Here is a 22,454-nt window from a genome sequence, read left to right as displayed (position 1 = left end):
ACCTAATTCCTGGTTTGTTCAGCGCTTGGAATAAAGTGTTGTTTAATTAGTCTTGCTAATGATCTGCCTACTTGGTGAAAGGGGCGGGGGCCCATCAAGTAACCGCAGGGCGTGCTTGGAGTGCTTGGGAGCAGGCACCCGGCCAATCGGAGTGAAACCTTAGACGTCCCTTAGACGCACACACACACACACACACACACACACACTAGCCGCTATCTTCAGCATGTGACCGGCGAGACGAGGCTGCTGGACTACTGAGAAATGAGGTTGGAAGGAGCTTTGAAGTTGAAGAGTGACATGCACATGTCTAATTCCACTCCTGTGGAATTAGACACGTGAACTTTGACTGGACTACAAATGAATTCAGCAAATTTTTTTTATTGCTGTTAGTTGAAATTGTCCAAGTATAGTTTACATGCCCAGGTATCCTACATGCCATACGTTTGCCAAGTTTGTCTTCTCTAGCGTCTCACAGCACAGCAACTATGGTGCCTTCAAAGACCGCCAAGCATTGCTAGAGGAAAAGAACTTAATGTCCTGTGTGTAAAAGTGAATTCCACCTCTTAAAACACAACTGAAGTGAAATTAATGGAGCTCTATCAGTTTGGTAAAAGGATATGAAGCCATTTCTACAGCTTTGGGACTCCAGCCAACCACAGTGAGAGCCTTTATCCACAAATGGCCGATACATGGAACGGTGGCAAAACCTTCCCAGGAGTGGCCCGTCAAGTAAAAAGACCCCGAGAGGGCAGCCGTACCTCATCCAAGAAGTCACAAAAGACCCCACAACAACATCCAAAAAAGTGCAGGCCTCACTTGCCTCAGTTACTGTCAGCGTTCCACGTATTAGCATTAGCGGCTTTTTCACGCGGGGACATGGAGTTTCATAATAAAACTTGATTTGATTTAAAAGCTGCATTTTGTCAATATTGTGTTGCTAATACAACGTGTGTGTAGTTGGGACGTGGGTCATGTGACGAGAGTACGAGTCCCCAGCACTAATAAGCACATTAACCAAGGGCGGGTGGGGGGGGGCACCCTGTGGCAAGAGCAGATGATCTAATGACTAAGTGGGGCTGTTTTAGGGCGACTTTATTGGCATTGTTGTGGGGGGGCTGGAATCAAATTAGGAAAATGGCAGCTGTGTCCATTGCCTTATCGTTATGAAATGTAATCCAATTTGACCGGACAATCCTCCTGAAATGGACACAGCCCTCTCGGGCTGGTGTCCGTTGGTCTTTCTTGCCTGGGGGAGAGGGGGCAGGGAAGGGGTGGGGGGGGGTGGTGTCCTCCTGCCAGATAGAAAATGCAGTTTATTTGCTCTCATCCACTCTGAGATGCTGGTTGACCATCCCAACAATGTTCTAGTAGGACATCAACCCAATCATCCAGTCCAGACGGGAACATCTGGAATCATCATTGGGAACATTTTAACTTGCTCCATGCTAGTTTTCATAGGAACTTCCTGCTTTCCAGCCTCGTAACGCTCATATTCCTCTGGTCTTTGTCCTTGTCCTCGTGTAGTACAGTAAACCTCGGATATATCGGATTCAATTGTTCCCACTGGTTTTGTCCGATATAAGCGAAATCCGTTATATGCGTATACCGGAAAATGTCCGTTTTACGCATATATGGGATTTATATCCGGTATATGTGTAAATGGGATTTTATCCGTTATAAAAAGGCACTTCCTTGACTATGTTTCCAATGTACCTGGACGCGCAGGCAACGCTGCAAACGCTGCAAATGACGTCGTATAGCGGCCTGTCACGATTCGGCGAATCGGAGCGCCACGATGCGGCCATCCGATATATGCCAGGGAAATTTCATGGAAATGCATTGGAACGGGACTGGAGATTTTGTCCGAAATAGGCGAAATCCGTTATAAAAAATCCGATACATGCAATGCATTTTTATTGGAAATGCATTACAGAAAAATCGGTTCTTTTTTATCTGTCCGTTGTGAGCGAATTTCCGATATATCCGAGTCCGATATATCCAAGGTTTACTGTAGTAATAATATTAGTATTAGGAATAATACTAGACATGTGAACCTCTATTGTAGTTGTTAACATTGACCATAAGCATACAGAGACATGCCCCCCCCCCCATCAACCCCACCCCCACCACAACTGTTAAACTAAGCTTGAAAGTTATTGCAGTTCCAAGAGTTCTACAAACGTTCCTCAGTTTTATGGATCTGAGCGCTGACATTTTTCCCGAGTCTAAGAGGGATGCATTCCATAGGCCGGAATGACAATCGCATGCATGAGTTAGCGTGGAAAGGCCAGCCCCCCCCAGCCTCTGCACCCCCAGGAACAATTAACTTAAAGAAGCATATGTGCGGAATGAAAAGCGCAAACATACATCATTAGCTAACGTACACTCCACGTTCCCACGCACACACGCGTCCGCGCCGTATAGCAGATGGATGCCGTTATGGCGTGATGGCCCCTTCTTACCCCTTTGAGCTTTTTAGCTAATCGGGAATGTGGAGATGCTTACTCCGAGGCATCACCAGGCTTTGAAGTACATTTTGCACTCTTGGATATTGAAGGAGGTTCTATGGAAGATCAACCAAAACATGAGGAAACAATCCATTGCAGTGAAGAAACTCTGAACCCCCAACACCCCCCCGAAGGAGAAAGGAAATGTGGAAGATGCTTGATGTTCCGTGGAAGATGCTTGATGTTCCATGGGCATGCGTGATGTTCCAAGGGCATGCGTGATGTTCCAAGGGCATGCGTGATGTTCCAAGGGCATGCGTGATGTTCCAAGGGCATGCTTGATGTTCCAAGGGCATGCGTGATGTTCCAAGGGCATGCGTGATGTTCCAAGGGCATGCCTGATGTTCCAAGGGCATGCGTGATGTTCGAAGGGCATGCGTGATGTTCCAAGGGCATGCGTGATGTTCCACGGGCATGCTTGATGTTCCAAGGGCATGCGTGATGTTCCATGGGCATGCTTGATGTTCCATGGGTATGCGTGATGTTCCAAGGGCATGCGTGATGTTCCAAGGGCATGCGTGATGTTCCAAGGGCATGCGTGATGTTCCACGGGCATGCGTGATGTTCCACGGGCATGCGTGATGTTCCAAGGGCATGCGTGATGTTCCAAGGGCATGCGTGATGTTCCAAGGGCATGCGTGATGTTCCAAGGGCATGCGTGATGTTCCACGGGCATGCGTGATGTTCCAAGGGCATGCGTGATGTTCCAAGGGCATGCGTGATGTTCCATGGGCATGCGTGATGTTCCAAGGGCATGCGTGATGTTCCAAGGGCATGCGTGATGTTCCAAGGGCATGCGTGATGTTCCAAGGGCATGCGTGATGTTCCATGGGCATGCTTGATGTTCCAAGGGCATGCGTGATGTTCCAAGGGCATGCGTGATGTTCCAAGGGCATGCGTGATGTTCCAAGGGCATGCGTGATGTTCCACGGGCATGCGTGATGTTCCACGGGCATGCGTGATGTTCCATGGGCATGCTTGATGTTCCACGGGCATGCTTGATGTTCCACGGGCATGCGTGACGTTCCACGGGCATGCGTGACGTTCCAAGGGCATGCGTGACGTTCCAAGGGCATGCGTGATGTTCCAAGGGCATGCTTGATGTTCCACGGGCATGCGTGATGTTCCAAGGGCATGCGTGATGTTCCAAGGGCATGCGTGATGTTCCAAGGGCATGCGTGATGTTCCAAGGGCATGCGTGATGTTCCAAGGGCATGCGTGATGTTCCAAGGGCATGCGTGATGTTCCAAGGGCATGCGTGATGTTCCAAGGGCATGCGTGATGTTCCACGGGCATGCTTGATGCCAATGTTCCCAGGAGGCCAGTAGAAATGTTGATCCAGGTGCTGAAGTCTAGAACTGAGGCCCGTTCTCATAAATCCATCCCCAAATGTTCTACTTTGGATTTAAACGGAGGGAACATGCAGGCTGGTCCAAACAGGACTAGCTTATTCCTCTGGTGGAGTCCCCTGTGAAGTGTTGAAAAAGCCAGTCATGACCACACAGACCAGGACCTTCAGTCATGACGGATGTTCCCTGCAACATCTCCGCATAGGCGGCTGCCGTTTGACACCCCTGCACATCCTGAAGCTCTATTGTTCCATTGAAGGATAATGATGGCTGTGCCGTGTGGAAAACATCTCAGGTGGGATCTCACTAGTGTTGGAAGCCCCCAAGGTTATATTCCACCTTTCAATGTCCCATGTTTGGTGCTCTTTGGTGCAAATTCCAAAAGGCAAATTTTGTGCCACCATGTTGATTTTTTAAAACTACTTTTTCAAGTAATATGTCTGACGGCTATTGAGTATGGTCCCGTGTCTTGACGGCCCGCCAAGGGGATCCTCTGGCTCAGGGCCGGTGGCATTTTTTGGGGGTCTACCACTTGACTTGTCTTGTTCCACGAGCCTCAGGAACTCGGATGTCTGACTGCATCCAAGCTCGGCAGCAATATGGCGTCCTGCTCGAGGCCTTGCTTATGCAGCTCAGCATTCCCACCGCATTCACCGGCGCCTTTGCCATCAAGAGATGATGAGTGGGAAGACCTGACACTAAATCACATCCAATCCTACGTTTTAAGGCTGTGCTCTTCAGGTTTTGATCAGCTGATGAACATCCTGTTTCACGGAAATGCTTCTTCAGTCAAATTGTTGCTTTGATTGTTTTGTCTCCCATTTCTTCCTTTTGCATTTTGAAGCTCCATGTAGAACCTCCTCAAAATCCAACAGTCGGAAATGACAAACAATGGCTTGGAATGCTAATTAGCTTTATTTGTGACTCTTTTTCCTTTTTGTGTTTCAGGAGGCTCAAAAAGTGAACAACCCTGCCAACAACCAGGCAGCGGACAGACCAAAGGGTCCTGATGAAAAGGAGGAGGCGCCGGCCAGCGAGGTGGGGTGGATGACTTCGGTCAAAGACTGGGCCGGCGTCATGATCTCGGCTCAGACGCTCACCGGCCGAGTGCTGGTAGGTGTTTTTTTTTTTTTTCAAAAGCCAAGCTCGAGGCTTGGAAGTCGGGAATCGGGGGCATCGCGTTGCTCCTTTCTCCGGGAAGAATGAATCTGGTGGCAACCCCAGATTAGCAATACGCGGGGTCGTCTTATATTTGTGTCAACATGGTGGTTATTTCTTGCATGTCGTTTGCTGGCAAGCGAACTTGCTGTTTATATTTTTGCAGCCAATATGGAAGGAGATCTCATGCAGCTCGTGGGAATCCATTTGGATTATTTTCCGATGTAAAAAGAAACCAAACCCATGAAATGATTGAGAAGTTAACTCCAAGTGCTAAAGTACATCGGTAACCACTTAAGCAGTTCCCACTTTAACCCACCTGCTGCTCACCGCCACGGCCAGACTCGCCGTGGCTTACATGATTTGATTTGCAACGCTAATCGACATTAAATTGTAGCTCAAACTCGACGTCCGTTTGGCCGCCGCAGTCCGACTGCAATTACGCGGCATGCTGTTCTTATGCTCGTTGCTGTGCACGCTGCCAGCTCAAGCAACCAGTGCGGCAAAGCTGACATTGTGCAGGGAGCTCTTGCTGGATGCAACTGTGGTTGACCCTGGGAGGAAGTTACGCACTTGAATGCAGCGTAGTTGTTCCTACAGCTTGTGTACAGGGAAGGATTTCACATCAAAATACATGAGACCACCTTGTAGAGAAAATGTCTGACTATTCAATATAGGAAACCAAATATGCAAGGGGAGGGGCGATTTATTCCTCCTGTCAGGGATGGAGACAATGAAGGGCAGACTCGCATGCCCAGGCACCCGAGGCTATTTGAATCAGGTGTTCAGCATGTGGAGGACTTGTTTTGGAGACAAGAGATAGTCATAGCAAGTCATTGTGACGTGGATGTGTATTTAAGCAGAAATACATGCACATTAGTACATCATAATAACAAATATTATTACAATCAAATTGAATAATGGACACAAAACATTTAATAAGTGCAATAAGAAACCATATTTGCCTGACAAATTTTCTGAAGTTGCTTTGGGGTCGAACTACACCATAGCACAACATACCACAAAGATGAAAGGCGGAAAGAACATAAGTTCACCAAGCTCCCGATCTCATTCCACATCACCGACTCCAAGCCCATCGAGCCCTCTTGTGGCTGTCGATGGTAATGTGAATTAACGTTTGAAAAACGTGAAATTATTCGGGATGGTCACCGTTTTTTTGCAGTCGTGCTAAATAAACAAAGCAAATATTCCGCTAACACGGTATATAAATACGCAGTGCTTGGAAGTAGGAAGTAAAGTATTGTGTACAGAGTATGGAAATGGAGACATTTGTGTTTTATTCCTGGAAAACTGGAGCGTTGGAAAGAGCGGGGTTCCACCGTGGGGTGACAGTTGGGACAGAGAAGAGCCCCCAATCAAATCCGGGAGCTGTCACCGAGTTCAAGTTTTCCGGAATGTGACAAGCGTCCTCACACTTGGCGAGCGGAGCAGAGGAGAGGGCGACGGAGAAGATGAAGGATCCTGGAGGGAGCTGTCAATTTACAAAATGAGTCTCTCGCTCCCGCATCTCCTGGCATGGTCTCACACTTTCATCTCCTCCTCCTTCTCCGCCTGAGAGCTCCAGCCCCGTCTTATGGCCGCCGTGCGTTGATGTATGTGAGACGGCAACGGGGAAACCAGACGCTTTTAAGGAGATATCGCCTACTTTCCCGAGCGCCTTGTAACGAACGGCGAAGCCTGCCTCGCGAGTTTGATGTCACGATGCGTTCATGGCGGCCAGGTCTCTGTGTAGGTGAATGAGTATCTCCTCATGTGGGTGGAATGTGTACATTTGTGGATGCTCACATTTCTACCTGCAGGATAGCGCGGGTATCTGCACTACGTGTGTGTGTAGGTGGGATGGTGTTTTTTGCGGGACTCGTGCACTCCCATCAGTGCTTCACTGCAGATCAAAATTACAACGAGGATCCGTGTACACAGAAACCTGGCTGGTTACCATAGCAACTGCTGTGTAGTGGGGCTCGGGCATCTGACATTCAGGGGGTGTGTGCCTAAGCTGAGCTAGCTAGAGGAACGCTCTCTCTCTCTTTCCCGTGCGAGACGGGATTAAAGCAGGAGACCGACTCCAGTCCATATCAAGTCCAAGTCCATACCCCAATTGGTGGTGTTTCAGATCCAGTCTCTAAGATTTAGGGGGTCATCTGGTCCATATTGAGGACCCACCTTATGGGCCATCGTCCCACTCACCTAGCCAACAGTGTGGGATGGTTAGCTGCTAATGTCACACTTCCTGTGGTTGTTGATCCCGTCCACTGACTCCATTTAAAACACAAACGATTTATTTTATTAAACCATAAAACCAAAAATGGTTTTGGCTGATCCCCCCAAAGACGTAGTTTGTAGGAGACTGGTTTATTCAACATTACTAATGAGTGGCCTCTGGTCTACTGGTTTTCAATGGACCTGTACGACATGTGATTATCAGGATTCTCATGTCTATTTCATGTCTACTGGACTCTAATTATGGTAAAATCATATTAAGAAAGTCATTCTATGTTCTACCTAGCAAATATTCTCTTTATTTATATTCAATGCTAATTCGTTGCTAAACACGGAACGGCTACATAGCACTTTTGAAATAAAGTATTCTGATGGTTGTCAAGCAATCCTCTTGAAAAGGTTTTTAGTCGGACGTGTAAAATGCTGCTAGTCATTGTCGCTGAATGAGAGCCATTGTCCTCCTTTGGAGGCACCAAAGAATGGAACCTACCGCCCACCTTTGCCAGGCCCCCACAAACCTCACGCTGTATAGTTTGACTCTGACAAGTTCATTAAGAGATTTTTACATCAAAGCTGCTCTCTTTTGTAGTCCAGCCGGGTTTAGTGTAAAGACGCAGCAGCTGTTTCTGTCTGCAGGCCATGAAGACCTGAACCTCTACGTGGGTTCGTGGTTTTTGATTCTCTGGATTCGCCAGACGTGTCGGTTACGCCGTCGTGCTCCTTTGCTTATCGAGATGTGGAGATGTATGGTGATACCTGTTGGGAATGCTGGAGATGCCCAGACTCTATTTGGGATTAATCAGTATACAACACAATAGGACTGGGGCCTCCCCGATGCCTGAAAAACTGGTCCTCTGGAACGTACTTGGTGGTGTTCCCTACTCATCCCAGGTACTGTTTGCTTTCTCGTCATCGGAACTAAGAACCAATTAATTACAGCTGTGGCACTGGTGGAAAACCAGGACAGGGTTCCTGTACATCCTGGACGACCTGGAAAATAATTGACCGATTTACAGTCATGGAAAACATTTGGAAAATGGAGCTGGAAGAGGTGACGTTATCCTGGAATCCTCATCACAATTTTGTTTAAAAGAGCCAGATCTGGAAAAGAGGAGCCATTGCTTTCCAGCTGGTGTTTTGGTTGACACCCATGCTAGCTACTTGAAGTTGAGCTACGTGTATCACTACACTACCAATCCTCACAAAATCCTCACGATTTTTAGTTGTCTTATGTTCCAGAATTCCCCTTCATGGTAAGTCTAGACGAGCCTCGGAGAGGAGAGGGCAACGGACTTACGCACGTCGTTTACTAATCCGGCACAGTGCGGACGCAAATCCCAGGAACGTCAGTTAGCCTCCAGTCAGCGAAACAAAAACATCCATCCTCGTTTTATTTGTTCACCTTAACGGCTTCCCGGCCAATTACCGACCAGGTAAAGCCCCGGGCTTGCTGACTGACTCACAGCTTCGCCCAGTAGCCTCTCGACCTAATCCAGCAAGCTTCGCCGATCGATGGACGCTCGATGGACGCTCGATGGTCTGTTTTGCCGGTCGTCTGCGATGCCTGGTTGGACTTTGCCCCGCTGGTTTCTCTCTGATGAGACCGGAATTAGATACCCGCCCACGCTGCATAAGCGTTAGCATCAGACATGTGCTGCATGAGAAGCGGCTCATTGTGGTGATTAGCGACCTCGTTGGGAAGAAGGCTAGCGGAGCAGAAAGCCATTAAAGCTTGGACCGGGTTCTAAACGCCAATAAAGAAACACGCTGGATGTTGTCAGCCTCTTTCAGCGCGCGTGCGGAGTGGAATTTATCAGTCTGTGTGGTGTGATATCTCATGGCGTTCACGCTGGTTGTTCCCCCGGTCCGAGTTCTCATTGTTAGCATAGCGTGTGTAGCGTAAATCTCATTTCAATTAGGCGCCCTTTGTGCTTTGGACGTTAAGAAAGAAAAGACTGATGTTCACATTAGCCCCGTCTATGGGTGGCTTTGTTTTTCGCCCAGTCCCGGTTGGGCGGTTGCCACATCAAATATTGAATAGCTCATTGTGGCGTCGCTAACGCTGAGCACTGGAACATCAGGACTCATAAAAGTAATCGTGCGTGATTTCTGTAGCGGCGAAACGGAGCAGGAAGGTGACTGGGAGGTGAGTCTATATCTACCCGGCTGCTGCTATTTTTAAGATGGTCGCCTCCCGTGAGCCCATCATGGTGGAACCTCGGTTAGCGCACGCCCCCGTTAGCATGTTGATGTCAAAAATGTACGCCACAATTTTGCTTGGTGACATTTTGTGGTTAGCATCTGATGATCTTCCAGTGGTTCAGGAAAACGGCATGTTTTTCAGAAAAACCAAGGTTGTTGGTTCGATTCCCACTCCCTTTAACCAGTCACTGCTGTTGTGTACCTGGGCAAGGCACTTCACCCACACTGGTGATTGAATGTTTGGTGGTGGTCGGAGAGGCCGTAGGCACGAATTGGCGCCTGTGTTCCTGTCAGATTACTCCAGGTAATCCACAGGTGTGGATTAGTACCACCAGTGTGTGATGAGGAGTCAAGGATTCACGGGATTAATTTACTGTGTAGCGCTCTATAAAATGGAATCCATTGTGATGCGTACGCTACCCGAGGCACGGTAGCATTGGCCGAGTGAGAGGACCCCCTGAGTCCTGTGTGGGCCCACCAGGAAGCCACTCTGTCTTAAGTAGGAAGTGCCCCCGTGAGACAGCTGTCCACGCAAGATGGCTTCATGTTGGCGAAAGGCCACGGCACCTCCGAATGCCTCACGGAGCCCCCGACAAGCCATCAGTTCAGTCGCTCCGCCAACCACAGACCTCATTAGGCGCTCAAGGGCACGGCGTCCGAGGGAAATGCACGGGTGGCCTCGGATTCCTTTTCTGCGCCGCTCTCGACTAATTGATTCCTGCGTTATTGTTACGCCGACAATGTATGTAATCCCATAATGTCCAAGAAAAACAGTGAGGATTATAACCTCCAAATGTAGATATTGTCCAATCTCCCCCGCACGGTGGATTTGCACGGTCTGCATGCTCGTTTCCAGAAATAGGTCAGGTCCCGCCATCTTTCTTAATGGGATCTTGGGCGGCAACCGGGGACCATCTGTTCACATGGAACGCTCCCTAAAGCCCACGGTCATCCCTCTGCCATCCCGTCCGTCCACACGTTGCATATCGACCTCTATCGTCTCATATACTGCACATCTGTGCCCCCCCCCCCGCATGCGTGCTAACCGTAACAAATAAAGGTCATTGTCTCCCCGTGCAGACGTGCCCACCTTTTGTTGGGTCTGCTATTTCAGACGTGGATATGATAGGAAATAGGAAACCGTCTTAGGAAATAGGAAATCATGTAATTCCAATATATCTGTTCCATATGGAAGCCTGTTTCCGCCACTGGAAAAAAAAATCACAATGGTAAATCGAAATTCCGAGATAGAAAGTCAAAATTTCGAGATAAAAAGTTGTCAACAGCCACGTCCATTTTATTATTCCCATGCCTCAAAATTATTTCCAATGTGCGTTTGCTTAGTACAATTCACCAGCAAATGAAGTATTTTCATCATTAGTAAAGTCACACTTAAAGTACTCCTCAATGTACTCACAATCCATGTTACTGCTGCTGTGACTCTTCTACAAAGCTATCTCCATATTGGAGTATATCTATATCGATATTATTTCCACTTTTTGTCTCATTATTATGACTTACTATCTCATAATTTTGACTTTCTTATCTCAAAATTTTGACTTTTTATCTCATAATTTTGGCTTTTTATCTCATTATTATGATGTTTTATCTCATAATTTTGACTTTCTTATCTCAAAATTTTGACTTTTTATCTCATTATTTCGGCTTTTTATCTCATAATTTTGACTATCTCAGAATTTTGACTTTTTATCTCATTATTATGATGTTTTATCTCATTATTATGATGTTTTATCTCATAATTTCGACTTTCTTATCTCAAAATTTTGACTTTTTATCTCATTATTTTACCATTGGGATAATTTTTTCTTCAGTGGCGGAAACAGGCTTCCATAGTTCCGGATACCCGGAAGTTAATAAAAAAGTCACCAATATGGAGGGTGCTATTATTTGGTGCGATATTGACCAAAAAGCGAGCTAATGCACAAACGCTGAGGCGAGCATTTTAGCGAAAATCAGAATCATATGAAATCAATCTTGAAGGAAAAAGTGCTGATTGTTTGTCGTCTTGCTGTACCTGCTAGCCGATATTTGGTGTTCTCTCGCTGTAGACATGATTTGATGATATTAGCGGCGATGCGATGCGTTCATGACCGTCCTCAAGGGGAACGGAAACGGCGAGCGTGCATTGTGTCTTGGCAGCCATGCCAAGTGTGCAAAGACACTGCGTGTGCGTTGTGCTGTGTTTGCCGCGTGTCCTCGAACGTCCCACGGTGATGAAAATGAGTGTGAATGCGCTCCCGTTCGCTCCCTGGGATTGCCCCCCCTCCCTGCTTGGACAACAGCTGTCATTCAGGGTTGTGCGGGATTCCAAGGTGTGTTTACCTCAACACCCTCGGACCGCCTGGCTTCCTGTTTTTACACCCAGATTTGATTTCCATGAGTCCCGTGTGAACGTGTCCATCCTCTCCTCGCTGTACGGTCTACACGTTTAACGAGGATGGCTTTGCATGCCGCAGTGTTTCCAGTGTGTGTGTGTGTGTGTGTGTGTGTGTGTGTGTGTGTGTGTTTAGCCTAGCTGATTACGCTTTCCCGTGGAGTGTGTGGAACTAATTTATTGCTGTCAGCAAACTCCTCAGCATGGGTACAGCTGTCAAAACAGCCCCGACTCCTGCGTCGTGACAACGGTTTCATCCCGCTGCATGAAAATAACTGGCGGCGTCCCGCATCCCGCGTCCTGCAGGCCCCCTTTTTGCTTGCATATATTGCATCATTGCATGCTTGAGGTTCTTGCATCGATGCGTTGAGCAGAGCGTGTGTGTTCGTGAGCATTCTCACACATCTTCATATCGAGCACTCAGGAACTGGAAGATGAAGCACAGGAACTGGGACATTTTTATTCCATGTTGGCAGTGGCAACGCCTTCAGGTACACCCCGACAAACTTCTGATCATGTGACCAAATACCGGTGCATTCATGTGTCCACAAGTCGGTCATGTTGCACTTGGAAATAAACGATTGATCCCGGCATCCCGATCCAATTTTTCCAATCCATCTTCCACCATCTTCCATCCATGACGTTCGGCTTTTCCTCCGCCTTAACGAAAACTAAATTCCTGAGTCAAGCTTTTTCTTTTTATGCCCTCCAATTCTGCCCCCCCCTCGGTTGTCTCACTGTCCTTCCTCTTGTTCTCCCGGCTGTTTCTGTTTCGCCATCTCATCCGTTATTTGCCGTCATTTATCAGCCCGATCGATATCAATGGGATCGGCACGGCCCGGGATCCTCGGAGCGGTGATGAATAGCGTTCCATGCCCAGGAAGAGACCCTGCAGCAGCGCGGGTAGCGAGCGAGTGGGTGAAAGTGCATGCCAACGTCTCCTTGGCGGACAAACATGGAGGAGGATTCACAGGTTGCCTTCAAGAGGCATGTTTTTTTCATAACTGATCTCTATGAAATATTGATGGCTGATTCACAGCCAGAGGCTGAGGGTGTGGTCGCTTCTGTGAATATCATCTTATTGGCGTTGCTCAAAGTAAGCCTGGCAGGTACTGCCCCCCTCATTGTGGTCCAATGCAGGATATGGATCTTTATTTCGAGTAGCCATTTTACCATGAGAACAGGAGGGGGCGTTTGGCATGTTTATCGTAACAAATGTTATTGCGTTCACGCGGAGGAAAGTGAAATATATCGCTGTGTTTTTGTGTACGTTTGCTTTAATGGCTTCATGCAATCAACTGGCCGTTTGTTATTGTGGTTTTGGTTCCAGCCTGTGATTTAGCGGCCCGGGTCATCGGGATTTATGGCTGCTGTGGCCATCGGTCATCTGTGGGAAGTCAGCCCTGCTTCTTCCAGGATGAAAGCGCATCGACATAGATGTACACGTAGATGTAGAAATAGGTGCAGTAGATGATGATCAATTGGGCCATTCAGACCTGCAATAGAAGCCAATCCAGTTCCAATAGGCTTTTAATATTATTAGAGCCCTGTAGACATGAAGTAACACCCCTATGGTTAACGTTACACTCCTAGCACCACAGACACAAGACAAAATAAGACACAATATAGACTTATACATGTTAGCATTGGAAGAGTACCTTGTATTGTATTGGAGTACCTTGTTCTTTTGTAATTTCCTTGTCCTGTCGTCTACTTTTTGTCGTGGATATTGTCTTATCAATGTATCACAGAATTTGGTGCTTTTATAGGCACTGACCACATTTCAGTGGTGTGGAAGTGGTTGTTTTTTAGCTTCTTAAGTTTAGGAGAAATCAATTTCAGGCTAACCGGTTAGCTCGCTAGCTTGTTAGCCTGTTAGGTCGCCGTCTCTGGTGCCTGCAAAACTGGAGACGAGATAAGAGTTGCCTAATGTGGTGTGAACAATAAATGATTGTGTAAAGGTGACTATAGGGGTGTTATGTCATGTTTACGAGGCTCTAATAATTAAAAAAAAACATATTTAGGAAATCATAAACAGGTTTTATTTGCTCTTACTATGAAAATGTTCCATTTATTAACATGACTGAATTTCCGTGTTAGTCCTGGAACATATGAAGGACTACGAAGGACTGGACTTATGTCCTAGAGTAGTCACTGTACAGCTTGCTCAACATGCAACATTGTCTAAATAGCTGGCAACACAAGTGAGTGGTAAGATACTCGTATTGCTGACAGTGGAGCACGGTGGCGGTCGAGTCGCGGCCTCGAGGGCTGCATGAGTGCTGCCAATGTCGGGGAGCTGCGGTTCATAAAGACAAAGGCCGACGTGTGTGTTGACATTCTGAAACAGCATCCTGTCCTCTGCCGTGTTTGCTGGACAAGTTGAGTATACACTGAGAAGTACATCCAAGTGTATTTTCTGTAGTATTATCCCTTCAGAAGACGTACTGGAAAGACGGGAGTTCTGAGAAACTGTATTGGAAGTTTTCCGGAGGTGCCGGTTATAGGAATTGTACGGTAGGAGTAAACAAGGAGTGTAGCACGGAGTGTGCTTTCAGCCAGTCGTCGAGTGTTTGCGGTGCGATAAAGCCGAGCCTCCACATGAAGGTTATTTGCCCCCCCCCCCCCCCCCCCCCCCCCCGCCGTGCCCACCAGGCGGTCCCACTTTTTTGTCCCACTCATCGACCCCTCCTCTATTGCTTTACAATTTACAGCACACGGGGGACAATTTCACCGCGCTCAAATGGTACAGGTGTCCATGCTGGCCCCATAAATAAATTCCCTCCCGCCCCCACCTGTCGGGGCCCGTCATGGCACTCGGAGCCTTTCTGCGGCGGTGACTCATTACGCCTTGGCGTTTCTCTCCCGTCTATTAACCAGTCCGTTTGCCAGCCGGACCTCAACTTCTGGACCGGCTCAGTCCCACACGCATGGTCTCTTTGTACTGCAGTATTCATGTACGTGATGCGTACTGTAGATACTACAAGATGTCTTATTGATTTGAAACATTTCTATCAAAAACATAAAAACTAGCATGTTCTCCTAACAAGTAAGACAGGTTAGTCGGAATAAATCCACAAATAAGAATATCAATGAATCTTCCCAAAAAAGACCCAATTGGGAAAGTTGCACATTTCTATGCGGCACAAACATCAGGATGTTTATGAATTGTTGACTCGTTATTTTAACAAAGACAAAATATTTACTGTATTTATATATATTTATTTATAATATTTATTTATTTTATATGTACATTTATTTATTTATTTATTTCCATTAATTTTGATTAAATTGATTTATTTGAGAATTGTATTCTGTTTAAACCGTTTTATCATGTTTTGCATTTTATAGCCAAAAGCAAACGACCTTTGACCTCAGAGCCGAGTTCCGCCCCGTGCCGTTCCACACTGTTTTCCTGAAGCCTGGATCGCGGCGCCTGCTGCGCTTGCTTTTGGAGCCTCTTGTGAGGAATCACTTAGCTAATTGCGAGGAAGCGGCTGCAGCTTTACGCCGCTCGTCTCTGCTATTAGATAATTAAAATCTGACCTTTTTGCTTCAGTCTCTGAGGTTGACCGTGGTCGGGATCTTCGCACACTTTATTTTTCTTTTTTGCTAGCGTTTTTCTCTGCTGAGAAGACGCCATGACAGATGAGATGACCGTGTAGCACACAAGACCGCCAGCAGATACGTGGAGGCCATGCAGACATTTCTTTGTGTTTGTCACATTCGCAGCTTCCTGTCACCTCCAAGACAAGCGCTCGTGGTTGTCATGACAGCCCAGCCCCAGGCACGGGCGCTTGATTGACACCGGGATGACGCGCTCCTAATGGATCATCGCAACTTGCTGCATCACCACTTGCATCCAAAACGACAGGGACAGAGCACATTAGCAAAATGCTAATAGCGGGACCGTGACTGCGGTGCTCGGGATAGTGGCGCTCGTCAGCAATATGCCTTTCCTCTTCAGTCATGATGTCTTCCTTAAAAGTTCCGCCAAAAGTGCTGTCTCTGCAGATTGGCCTGATCTAGTCCACGTTGCTTCACTTCCTGTAAGCTCTCTACGGCCCTCGCTGATTAAAGGCCTGCCATGGCGAGCCGTTCCCGACCCCACGGCGAGGCTCTGTCACAACCTTTGACATCCGACACCGCAGCTATTCGTGGCCGCGCTAGCTGTCAATGGAATATCATCCGGGATGTCGATGCAGCGATTATCCTAACCACACCCGAACCCCCGCGTACACGCCTCGCACTTTTCCATCACAACTGCCGTGTGCTGGCGCAGGGCCATCAAGGAGCTAGCTCTCCTCCTCAGACGCCAGCAGAAAAGCTTTCAGTGGTAGTAAATGTATATGACTGGACAAGCTGTACACTGACTACTCTTTCTTGTTTATGGCCGTTAACCAGTTACACACCTGACCATAATTCCACAAAGTAGCCTTCCTTATTTTTTAAATAGGTTGGCTGTTCCTGCGACTTATACTCCAGAGCCACTTATAAATGAAAAAAGTGTTTATGTTCCATAAACACTGGACACCTTTTCTGTTCATGTTTATTTTTTGTGTAGCTGAATAAGCATTGTGTTAGCATATCTTACATCTTTTATTCTTTTATTGGTAGAACTTGCCTTCCAAGAGGACGTAATGTCTGTTTTGGTCAAGTAGTTTGGAAAATAAATTACCCGCAAAAAATACCACTTATACTCCAGTGCGACTTATGTAATGGTAATGGTAATGGTAATGGTTTAATTTCATTTTAACATTCATCAGATTGTAATTGAGTGCATCACATAATCAGTTCCCAGTTCCACATGTCCAAAAGGGGTAGGAAGAAGCAAAGCTTATTAAATCCTACCCCTCCATCTTTTTTTTTGACCTAATTATGCATTTTTGGTCTTGTGCGACTTATACTCCAAAGCGACTTATAGTCCAGAAAATACAGTACTTTCATAGTAGAAAACGTGTACAGGATTTTCTAAATGGGTTTTATAACATGATTAGAGCCCATGATATAACAACCCTATAGTCACTTCTACACTCCCCAATACAGTCGACATAATCAGCGAAAACAAGCCATTTAAGACATAAGACAAAAACGAGACTGTGTACAGGAAGTGATCGGGCTCAGCTTTAGCAACACAACAGAAGCCTGTGTTGTTATTATTATTATTATTATTATTATTATTATTATTATTATTATTATTATTATTATTATTATTATTATTATTATTATTATTATTATTATTATTATTATTATTATTATTATTATTATTATTATTATTATTATATTTGCGCCTGTTGTGAGGTCGTTTGAACCTGCAATAAAAGCCTGTTGTTTCGGTCTGATGCTCGTGTGTCTCAAAGAAGAATGACTGACCCCTAGTGACCAAAGTGGAATACTACATCCACTATTTCAATATGGCTGTAATTGTATTTTAGTCCATTTAGTCGTTTTTATAATTGGCGATGCTAAATTCAGGCAGCAACGTTTTTGACGTGTACTTTGTGAGTAATAAAATGCCGTATTGGAGCACTAAAGCAGTAGTATGTTTTTAAAGCACGGTAGCGTGAAGCCGCCCCGAGGTGAGGGACGAGCGTTTCATGCCGAATGAAGATGTACCCGTATTAGAGTAATCCACGTTTTCCTTCACCGCCACATCATTCCCAAATAAAGCTTCTCCTGCCTTTTTGCCAAGCTTCCGTCACCAGCGAGTGTTTTTGACCAACTCATGCACTCGCACGCCCACTCGCAGCATTTCTGATGTGCCTTCAAGCGCCGGGTTCCTTCCTCGATAAGAAAACGGGAAGTCAGTTCTTTTTTCCCCCGGGTTCCTCATTATCCACGGAATGACATTGGAATGATCTTGGGATTCTTTGAGGAAAGAAATCCTGACTGTCGCTCAGTCGGAGATTTAATCCTCCCACGGTGGCTAAACCTTTAAGACCGTTTCCTCGTGGGGACTGATGACGCTCCACCTTCTCCATACTCAACTTTTCTTCTTCCTGTTTCCCAAGGAGCGGACTTTATGATGCCGCAAGTCCGCTGCTGCCTCCACTTCTCCGTCTGGCTCAGCCTCTCCATACATCGGCAGGTCTGAGTCACGGCCGGAGAGGAGCCGAGTGGGATGCAGGGTGGGATGCAGGGTGGGATGCAGGGTGGGATGCAGGGTGGGATGCAGGGTGGGATGCATGCCGATGGGGTCGGCTGCATCCGTACCTCGGCTTCATAGGGCGGACAGGTTATTATTGCAGCAGCAAACGGAGGCATGGATCGCCTCGCTTCACATGAAGGCCCCTATGGAGGTAGCAGAGACGGGTTGCCATGTTTTGGTTGATGTTTATGGATCTCCTGACTCAAGCTGTCAGAGAGACGAGGAAGGCGAGTGACAGCAATCCATGTTTTGCTAGCAATTCATGCGGAGAACACTCAGGGAACCCGAGTATTGTTAGTTATTGTTTCTGAGTAACACTCAGGTGCAAACGAACGCAGCCTTGAAGGCACACGGAGAAAGAATATTCCCGGGAATAACGATAACGTTGGCTAACACCCCGCGGAGCTGTGAGGAGTATGATACGTTTTACTGGCAGTGATGGCCGCAGCTATCAGCACGCAGCACAAAGCTGGAGCCGATAGGCCAAGATGGACGTGTTTTGGCGTCATGAGCAACATCATATTTATAAGCAGCAGGAAGAAACAGAAACCTATTTAATCCTCTTGTGTGTTCGCGGCCTGTGTAACAATGTGTAACAATATCAAAAAAAGAAAGTAAAATACATGCAGTATACCTCGATATTCCATTTCAAATACAATATTACGTAATCGTAGATGAGGTCATTTCATTAGACGTTCCCGAAATGTCGTATGAGACGGCAGTGTTGACATCTATTCACCGACCGAGGATCGAACCGGCAACCACGTGTTCACACAACAAGTGTGAACGCGGCCGCACCACAGCAACTGGTTTTCCATGTGCACCAGTAAGTCACATTGTCGGGTCGCACCTGTCGTCACCGGGGGCGGGGTGCCGCATAATCGGGGGCGTCAGCAGAAGAGGGACCATCTGCTTAGCGCGGCTTCAGATCCGTTTACCCCCACTGGGATGCTGCCTTTCCTCCGTGGGATTGCCCAAAAGCACTTCACCTCTCCGACACGCCGCTCACACTTTCCATGACATCATTGGCGGGATGAACGCCGCCATGTTGCTTTGCTCTTGATTCATCTTTAATGAAGGCGACTGAACGACGGTCATGTACACGGGTGAAGGTGTTTATAGGAAGTATTGTATTGTTTCCTGGTTATTGTTTATCATAACTGAGCAGCCTGGGCTCTTCCCACCAGGGCATATCACCATGGCAACCTATAAATCACCTGGAAAAGCTATATTTATAATAATAAAAGTATATTAATCATCCAATAAGAATATGAAAATTAAGTAATAAATATGACTATTCAAATTATTCATCCATTTATTCATTTTCTACCGCTTTTCCTCACAAGGGTTGCGGGGGTGCTGGAGCCTATCCCAGCTGTCTTCGGGCGAGAGGCGGGGCCAGCCAATCACAGGGCACATATAGACAAACAACCATTCACACTCACATTCATACCTATGGACAATTTGGAGTGGCTAATTAACCTAGCATGTTTTTGGAATGTGGGAGGAAACCGGAGTACCCGGAGAAAACCCACGCATGCACGGGGAGAACATGCAAACTCCACACAGAGATGCCCGAGGGTGGAATTGAACCCTAATATCCTAACTGTGAGGTCTGCGCGCTAACCACTTGACCACCGTGCAGCTCAATTCAAATTAAAAATAATAAAATAAAAATCCCCAAAAAGCAATCATGACTAAAAGAAAGAAAAAAAACAATAAATAAATAATAATAATAATAATCAGGTGGTGGCAAACCTCGTACACAAAGCCGCTTTATTGCACTTCCTGTTGTGGTAAGGCGAGGCCCGAGCCTTGTTCCCGTCGAGCTAATTGCCTTGCAGACAGCAAGCAGGTTGAACTTTTCACCAACGGACCGATATCGAACAGGAATCAGCGGCGTCACCGCCGCTCAACAATCAATCACACAGGCGGCGGAGAGAAGGTGAGAGGCGGGGCTAATGGACGCCGACGCGGCGCTCGGCTCAGCTGATGAAGGTCATGTGATGATGTCATGTGGTGTCAAAGAGTGGATGGTCGTCTTTGAGTTGAAAATAGAAGAGCTATGAATTATCCACAGAATGACTACATGACTAGAGTGGGATTATTAATACGGCATGGACCCCGGGGGGCGAGGAAGACACAGAAACCGCTCGCAAATCAACCTCACATCTCAAGCCTACTCGAGCGTATGGAGGACCTGATTATAGCGCCGGATTCTTTCTACTTGCTTTTTAATATTTGATGACGCTGAGTGCTGCTGGAAGATCACTGAGAAGGTTCCAGCCTCTCTGCGGGCGGGTCGGGGTCCAGGCACCCAGGCACCCAGGCACCCAGGCACCCAGGCACCCAGGCACCCAGGCACCCAGGCACCCAGACACCAGCCTTGGTCCGAAGCAAGGCGAAGTGTACTAACAGAATCCTGGTTGCGTGTTTAACCTTGCTGCTAGCAAGCACGTGGGCGAGCGTCTGCCCTTATCAGGAGGCGCTACATGACGCTAGCGTGCCAAAGCGAGCTCCGACGCGGATGATAAACTTCTCATTAACCTTCAGGAAATTAAACGAAACCGCGATTTAATTAGATAAAGATAGTGTCACTGCCGCTTCTCCTCCCAGATGAAACGTAGCCTCCCTTGGGGGGTGTGGGTGGGGGTGGAGGGTGGGGGCGGGGTCGGCGAAGGGAGGATGGGAGCTTTGAAGATGCTGGAAGAAAAGAAGCCGGAATGAACAACATCAGCTTGTTTCATGGGAATCTCGATTTTAAGTTGGCGTTCGTAGTGGACTTGGGGTTCCGAACGCTGGTCCGGTACTTTGGTGCGGATCGCTTATTTTCAACGGCAGCCGTCCCTCCCAACATCACGGTTCGATTATCGCCCCCTCGCTACGTCACGTGGATGATATTAGTACAAACGTAGTGAAAAACAAGCGATATGTCGTGTTGGGATTGATTGACAGTAGTGTACAGCCAACCAGGACAAAACAATGGAAGAGCAGACGGAATAGAGAGGCACTCAACTTCCCACAATACAATTCTTCTTAAAGGGCCAGGCTCCACCTGTAATGGTGTTTTGGAATAAAAATAAGAATACTACAAAACGTCAGCGAAACAGCGACTCCATGATCCTCCGTAGCGCGAGGGGACACTGTATCGTGGGGAGTTGGGACCAGTTGGGACCAGTTGGGACCAGTTGGGACCAGTTGGGACCAGTTGGGACCAGTTGGGACCAGTTGGGACCAGTTGGGACCAGTTGGGACCAGTTAACCACTATAAACCAGGGACAACTCCAGGTCTGAAGACATGGAAGAACATCTGAATGAAACAAAGAGCAGATATGTTTCAGTTGCATCGTTTATGGTCTTTAGCCTCAAAAGTCATTACATTTTAATACTCATTTTAATAACGTTGGCGTGATAACGGTTTGACATCAGCAAGTGTGGCAAGGCTGATTTATGATTTATGCCGTGCTTAAAGCAACATAACAAGATTGCAGGCCCGCAATGGCGCTCCGATAACGGTGCAGCGACCTGTAGGCATGATGGCGGGCTGAGCAGATGGAGAAGGAAAAAAGCGCCAAACAATGACAGCAAACTTCCTCTCTCGCCTCCCTTTCTTGGCGTGGGTCGACTGCTAATGGGATGAGAGGTGGTGGTGGTGCGCGTTCAAATGCCAAGACCGCTGCGCTCGATGCAGACAACCGCATCCAAAAGCACCCAGCCACCATCCATGCTTCCATGAAGGTGTTTGGAGGCAACTTCATGTATGATGTAACAGCCATACACTCATTTAATAAAGAGTAGGATCCCTTATTTATCAAAGGAATATTTTTGTAGATGGAACAACCCGTTTACAATCTTCTAAATATGTTTTTAACACCACTAGAGCCCTCTAGACATGAACTAACACCCCTATAGTCACCTTTACACTCCTATTACTTGATGTAGTAGACATAATAATATCAGAAAGTAGGACATTTAAGACATAGAAAACACGTTTACTACCTTCCAGATACAGTTTTAAACATTAGAGCCCTCTAGACATGAACTAACGCCCCTATAGTCACATTTACACTGCTATTACCCAATATAGTAGACATAATAATATCAGAAAGTAGGACATTTAAGACATAGAAAACACGTTTACTACCTTCTAAATACAGTTTTAAACATTAGAGCCCTCCAGGTATGAACTAACACCCCTATAGTCACCTTTACACTCCTATTACTTGATGTAGTAGACATAATAATATCAGACAGTAGGACATTTAAGACATAGAAAACACGTTTACTACCTTCCAGATACAGTTTTAAACATTAGAGCCCTCTAGACATGAACTAACACCCCTATAGTCACCTTTACACTCCCATTACTTGATGTAGTAGACATAATAATATCAGAAAGTAGGACATTTAAGACATAGAAAACACGTTTACTACCTTCCAGATACAGTTTTAAA

The 22,454-nt window shown here is 46.7% G+C and overlaps 1 protein-coding gene across 37 annotated transcripts in view; it reads left to right on the top strand.

Annotated features, from left to right (window-relative positions):
* LOC131108012 (calcium-activated potassium channel subunit alpha-1a) overlaps positions 1 to 22,454 on the top strand; it is a 156,862-nt gene that overhangs the window by 36,150 nt on the left and 98,258 nt on the right. For all 37 annotated transcript variants that reach the window (XM_058058621.1, XM_058058608.1, XM_058058631.1 and 34 more), the window contains exon 2: positions 4,805 to 4,969. In XM_058058621.1, the coding sequence (XP_057914604.1) occupies positions 4,805 to 4,969 (165 nt within the window). The remainder of the gene's footprint in view (positions 1 to 4,804; positions 4,970 to 22,454) is intronic.

Source organism: Doryrhamphus excisus, chromosome 20, assembly GCF_030265055.1.
Source record: "Doryrhamphus excisus isolate RoL2022-K1 chromosome 20, RoL_Dexc_1.0, whole genome shotgun sequence".
Lineage (NCBI taxonomy): Eukaryota > Metazoa > Chordata > Actinopteri > Syngnathiformes > Syngnathidae > Doryrhamphus > Doryrhamphus excisus.
The sequence above is the reverse complement of the archived record's forward strand: the minus strand, read 5'-3'. Positions and strand labels throughout refer to the sequence as shown.